We start from the raw sequence: 6,384 nt of genomic DNA on the forward strand, positions 1-6,384 counted from the left end.
CACTCTGAACAGAGTATGGACTGTCTAAGTTAAATATACTCCAGCGCTGTGTTTCCTCCAGATCATCCTCAAAACAAGAAGCAGCCCTCTGGGGGAAGACGGGGGAAAAAGAGGTCCGCTCGGAGGGAGTCATGGTGGACAGGGACGGGTTAGGGGGCGTTTCTCTGTTTGGCTTTAAAGGAGGAACTTGACACTGAGTCTGATTATGGTCATTTCTCTTCCTGGTGATCTGGCCAGCAGGGGGGCAACATGTTTAACTTTCCCTACATATTTGAAATGTACTTCAGTCAGCTGCTCGGGAAGTTGTGCTTCAGTGAAACTTAAAACCAGCTCAGCGCAGGAGCGACGCAAACTTTGGTTCGGAGGATTTTCTCAGTGAAATGGGTGTTGCAGTCTGAACCGTCCAGGGGCAGGACCTGCCATCGCGTCGCCAAGAGTCCGGAGGTCTGTGTGGACATTTCTGGGAAAGTCTCCAAAGCTCCGTTTTGCCAAGGAGGACCTGGGAAGAAGCACAGCCGCGTTTTTTCATTGCAGGCTCAGCGAAGAGTCTCAGCGAGGAGCACACTGAGCACATTTCTAACATTTTGTGCGTCCTCCCTGCTTCCTGCGCGCAGGAGACCGTCTCACAGTTTACTGAGAATAAACAATGCCCGAGGACTACTTGGATAGATTAAGTTATTAGAGACTCTACGTACGCGTCAGTGTTTCAGGAGATGTGATGTGATACAAACTTTTCGCCTAAAGACGTAATCCATGTCTCTGCGGGCTGAGGAGGTATTTCAGAGTGTTGGATGTTTGTGTAACGGAGATGAGCTACAGTCCTGACCTCCTGGGATTATACGCTGTTTGAAAACGGAAGTGCTGCTGAGATGAAGTTCTGGATATAACTGTTTACGCACAACAAACTCTGCTCTTATCCGCCTGTTTTTGAGTAAAGAGCGGACAGTGAAGTGGACTTCCTCAGCAGAAGGCATGCTTTAAAACACTGGCTGAATAATATGTGCTGATCCTGCACATCTTCATCTGGAATTCATTAATTAACAACCTCAGATGCACTAAAGACGCGCGTGGATCGCGGCTCTGCCACTGGATCTGGATCTTCCCCTCAGTGAGTGCTTCTTTATCTGACATCTCGCCAGAATGCGGGGGGCTTTTGTTCTCAGTTTGGCTCTTATTCATCTGCTAACCTGGACAGGCGAGGCGGACAAACAGACTCCTCTCCAGCGGGTGCAGCTGCACAGACGCACGAGACAGGGACGTGCCCAGCTGGGCGCAGGGGACAAGGAGCGCCTTGTTGGACGTTTGCGCCCAGGGTTTGGTTCAGCCATCTCCGTGCACGGTGTCAGGAAGGAGGAGAATGTGCAAGCTGATGAAGGAGCTCACGCCTCAGTCAGGTCAGGGACAGTGCAGAGCAGGAGACCATGGGGTCAGGTACCAAGGAGAGGGGTGGCCGGACAGATCGGCCTGCCCCGTCAGCCGGACATGCTGCAGGACGAGGGCACCCCAGGAGCGCGAGCCAGGGTGACCCGGATGCCCAGCAGCGCCGGGTCACCTAATCTTCTGGCCAGTTTTGCAGGGAAGAATCGCGTCCTGGTGATCTCAGCGCCTCATGACTCAGACGGATACTACAGACTTATGATGTCTCTCCTGAAACCGGATGTGTACTGCGAGCTGGCCGAGCGACATGTGCACCAGATCGTCATGTTCCATCAGGAGGGGGAGATGGGGGGCAAGGTGAGGAGGATCACCACGGAGGGGAAGGTGATGGAGGAGCCGCTGGACACAGCTCTCATCCCCAGACTCATGAGCTTCCTGAAACTGGAGAAAGGTAAGGAGGGGGTTCAGGTCCTGGAGGTGGTGATGAACCTATTATATAAATAGCCTTTAAAGCATCTGAACTCTGAGTTCAGTGAATCTTAAAACATGAGCTTTAATAGGACGGCACCAGTGTTGGGAAGCTACTGTGAAAGTTATCTACAGCGAAGCTTCCAGAGGGAAACATGTGGTTAACTAAAGCTCGAAGAAGAAGCAGTTCTAACTTTGTTCAAACTGACGTGACTGTGTACAAGTGATAAAATATAATACAAACTGTGATTGTGTGACCTGAAGGTAAGTTTGGGATGGTGCTGCTGAAGAAGACCCTGCAGGTGGAGGAGAGGTACCCGTACCCTGTGAGGCTGGAGGCCATGTACGAGGTGATCGACCAGTCGCCCATGAGGAGGCTGGAGAAGCTCCGGCAGAAAGGCTTCGTCCAGAAGTGCAGAGGAGCCGGTGTGGAGGGCCAGGTGGAGGAGGGCACGCTCACAGGTGAGAGGCGGGGTTATGCTGAGAACTTTATTACCATCTGCTTTAAGGCTTGGTGCTAACATTTACTGCTGCAGAGAGTGACCTCATTTGAGCAGATTTTGAAGAAATGCCCATTCAAACTATGTCCACTTAAAGTGCATCAGGCAGTAGTAAACCAGCAATGTTGGTGTTCTGAGAGGAACAATTACAGTTTTTTTAAGGGAGTCTGGTGGTTTTGAAACAAGAACTTTAAATTGACGTCCTTTGATTGTTCACATTTGCCCCAAAGGATTAAAGTGCAGCCATTAAAGTCTGTTTTGAAGCTGCAGGCTGAAGTGATCTACTGAAGCAGTTCCAAAACTTCTTGTACCTTTTAGACAATTAGACACAAAAATAAGTAAAAATAGGGGCTAAAAACAGCAGCGTTCCTACATTGATTAATCGTGTCATCGTGAAAGAGCTGGGAAACCTTTGATCTACTGTCTGTCTGTCTTGTGTGTGCTGCAGTAGATACACCAGTAGAAAGGAAACCAGGAAAGAAGATCCTAAGAAAGCCAATGACAACAACCACAGTTGCCACGACAACCTCCACCACAACTACACGACCAACAACGACACCTACAACCACCCCCGCGACAACAACCCAGGCCACCACCACAACCAGAGCAACTACAACCAAAGCAACAACCACAACCAAAGCAACCACTACCCCAACCACCACCAGGAGAACGACCACAAAACGACCCACAACTACCCCCACAACGACCCAGAAACCAACCAGAGCCCACACTACGGCCCTGTGGCTCCCCGCTCCCAGAACCACTGCCGACCCTCACTACTACAACCGCAGAGAGAGGGAGAGGTACCCCCCTAAAACCACCCCGGCTGGAGACAACCGCACTGACAAGGACAGCAGAGATCCGCACGGCCGCAACAGGATACATGCCACACATAAACCCACCAAGATCAGGCCCACCAGGAGGAAGAACGGGGGAGAGAAGGTGAGTCACAGAAATGTAGCTGAAGATTTTTATTTGTTTAACAGTGATCCCCCAGTTGAACTTTTTTAAATGATAATTCCTTTGTCTGTAAAACTGGGCACTATTGTTACATATTTCCAGGTCTAAATGGCTAATGAAACAGGCTGTAATGGCTGCAATGTAATCCTTTGGGGCAATTGCCTTTTTGTTTTAACCACAAACAGACGTTACATCGCTCTCTGCAAACACACCAGACTCCATTCATAAAAACACAGATTTTACCTCGCAGTACAGTGGAGTAGCTGGTGTACTGCTGCCTTGAATGGTTAGGTGTTTCTGTGTGTTGTGTGTTTCATAAATATTATGTTGGCTGTGAAGTAAATGTTTAAAACACTAAAGTCACACAATAACGCAAACACACTTGCCAAACGATGCAGCAGTCGACCAGCAGCTCCTGTGTTCTGTGATGTTAAATCACTGTTTTTATGAATGGAGTCTGGTGTGTGTGCAGAGAGCGATGTAACGTCTGTGTGTGGTTAAAACAATCATCTTCCTCTGTAACAAAAAGGTCTATCTCTGTAGGGATCCTTTCTGTCATGTTGTCACACACTTAGAATAACAATCTGAGCCTGTCAGTGGAAACAACAAGAACTTTTAGTGGACGACCTTTGACCCATCAAGGATTATGTTGCAGACATTACAGCCTGTTTCAGGCCTGCAGTCTTAGCACAAATTTAAATAAAGATCTAAATAAAGATAATTTTTCTTTTTTAACCAGAAACATCCATTACTACTCCCTCTAGCCACCAGACTCCATTTACAAAAACACTAATTTAACAGGCAAAACAAAACTGCCTTGTTTAGGAGACACCTTTGGAGTCATCATGTAACGCACTTTGCCAGAGGTAATTTGTCTTTTCCTTCAGACTGTGTGTTGATAAAGTGTTGCAGATATCAGCCGCTCTCATATCTTCAGCCTTGTTAAGAAAATACAGAAAATGAGTGTTTTTAAGCTTTTTCAGGGCCGTGTGTCTGTCTGGCACCTTGTAATAGATTTTATTTGGCTCTGGAATTGGCCATTTAAATTGAAGTGCTAACTGATGGATGTGGATTTTTACTTGTACTGCAAACTGCCAAATAAGCTACTGCAGCGTTCCTTTTGTGTGTACAAGGACTTTTCAAGCCTGGAAAGATTTATAAGACACTGGGTATTGAAACCTGATCAATTAACAATATCTCTGTTTAGGTGATGACTAATGAGTACGAGGACAAGTATGAACCCAGCAAACCAACAGTCAGCGATCCCGAGGAGACAGAAACCTTCCCTGAGATCACTCCCACCAAGAGGGTCAAAGGCAAACACGACAAGCACGACAAGAAGAAGAAAAAGAACGACAAGGCTGCCAAGAAAGCAGAGAGGAGGGGAGGAGGAAAGGCAGGGAAGGTTGGGGGAAAGAAAAATGGAAAGAAGCTGTTAAAGTACCAGGAGAGAGAGGACTACCCCAAGCCCACGAAGAAGCCGACGCCCCCTCCGAAGGGATCTCTGGCCTCCTTCCTGGACTACTTTGAGAGCAGGAGGCGGCTGCTGGTGAGAGCAGGACATAACTCACAGCTCATTACACGCATAATATCTCTCTTGCCTGTCAAATCTACTGTTTCAGGCTTTGAGCGAAGGGGAAACATCAGAGTCTGCACTGATCTACCAGCTATCTGTACATGTTAGTTTCACAGGAAAGGTTGTGACGATGTGCTTTTTTTCCTGGCTAAAAGTTGAGAGCTACAACACACATGTTTTTGTTAAGTGTAAGGTTAAACCTTAAAGGTTAGCTTAGCTTTGCTTAGCATGGTCCTCTCTTACTGCCAAGCTAAGCTAACTGGCTGCTTGCTGTACCTTTACATGTCCTATATAGACATGAGTCACTCTTGTTGTCTTAAAGAGACAGTATGCAGGACAAGTCAGCCTGCCAGTTAGAGCTGTAATCCAACACAAACGTCTGAGGCCGACAGAGCTGCTGAGTCTTCACTTCCAGCTTTGAGTTTTCAGGATCTTAATTTGCATCATTTAATTGGAAATTTGAATCTTGATGGTGACAGCAGAGCCCAACCAGTGTGGGTTTTTAGACAGATAACAATCAATTAAAGCGGAAATAAATTCACTGATAACCAATACAATAAAATACTTTTATGTTAAGTTTGCTACATGTGCTGCAGACAGTGCTGAGAGTGAACTGCAGAGTCAGAGCGCCCTCTGCTGGACAAACTTCACAGTGACTCTACTCCTCAGTGACCCCGAGCATTGTCTTCTGATTTATTTCTTCTGTAAAAACGCTTTCAGGGCGACTGGCCACTGGTTGGACTCTGACCTCGGCCCGTTGATGCATGCATCCCCTCTCTCTCTCACTCCTCACTGCACGGTCAATCAAGCATAGGCCAAAAAATGTACTTAAAAAAATGCTGATAAATCTTGGATACACCAATATTTGTTGACGTTATCGGCCGACAGATATATCAGTCGGGCTCTAACCAACAGCATAGTGCGGCTCCAACGACAGGGAGGTTTATGTTTAAAGTACTAAAAGGAACATCTGGATCAGAAATCTAACCTGGGCCAGTAAGTCATCTTTAGTTTTTATTCTATAAAGTCAGAGCTTTATGATCGCACTACTGTGGAGTGTAATATGAGCAGGAATAAACAGTGTGGAGCCTCCATCCTGCAGCTATCTGACGGCTGCACAGCTGTGTGCGAGCAGACTGTGCGTCTCTGTTTCCCAGCCGGCACAGATTCTTATCACAGCAGTGCTGTGGGCAGGCTGGGAAAATATGGCCCATCCTCTGCCTGCAGGTTAATGTAAACACCACCTCTGCAGCACACTGTGCATGAATGTGTGTGGGGAATCATTGCACATCCATGACACTCTGACCTTCCTCCCTCCCTCCCTGCAGCTGATTACGTCCCCCAGCGAGGAGAGCAGCATGTATGCTCAGCAGAGGGATGAGTACCTGGAGTCTGTGTGTGAAATGGCCATCAGGAAAGTCTCCATCATCACCATCTTTGGCTCCCTGACAAACTCCACCATGAAAATCGACCACTACCAGCTGGGTAAGTAACGCGCCCACA

At 47.5% G+C, this 6,384-nt stretch overlaps 1 protein-coding gene across 2 annotated transcripts in view; it reads left to right on the plus strand.

Moving 5' to 3' along the window:
• The first annotated feature begins 289 nt into the window (after positions 1–289).
• Positions 290–6,384, plus strand: part of ccdc80 (coiled-coil domain containing 80) — an 18,137-nt gene continuing 12,042 nt past the window's right edge. The window contains exons 1-5 of one of the 2 annotated variants that reach the window (XM_069662849.1): positions 290–1,828; positions 2,110–2,307; positions 2,797–3,287; positions 4,513–4,854; positions 6,210–6,366. In XM_069662849.1, coding sequence (XP_069518950.1) covers positions 1,141–1,828; positions 2,110–2,307; positions 2,797–3,287; positions 4,513–4,854; positions 6,210–6,366 — 1,876 coding nt within the window. In that variant the 5' untranslated portion in view covers positions 290–1,140. Of the gene's footprint in view, positions 1,829–2,109; positions 2,308–2,793; positions 3,288–4,512; positions 4,855–6,209; positions 6,367–6,384 lie in introns of both variants that reach the window. The other variant, XM_069662848.1, reaches the window with a different exon arrangement.

This window comes from Semicossyphus pulcher, unplaced genomic scaffold, assembly GCF_022749685.1.
Source record: "Semicossyphus pulcher isolate SPU_LCO1_2020_fin unplaced genomic scaffold, fSemPul1.0.p SCAF_15, whole genome shotgun sequence".
Classification (NCBI taxonomy): Eukaryota; Metazoa; Chordata; class Actinopteri; order Labriformes; family Labridae; genus Semicossyphus; species Semicossyphus pulcher.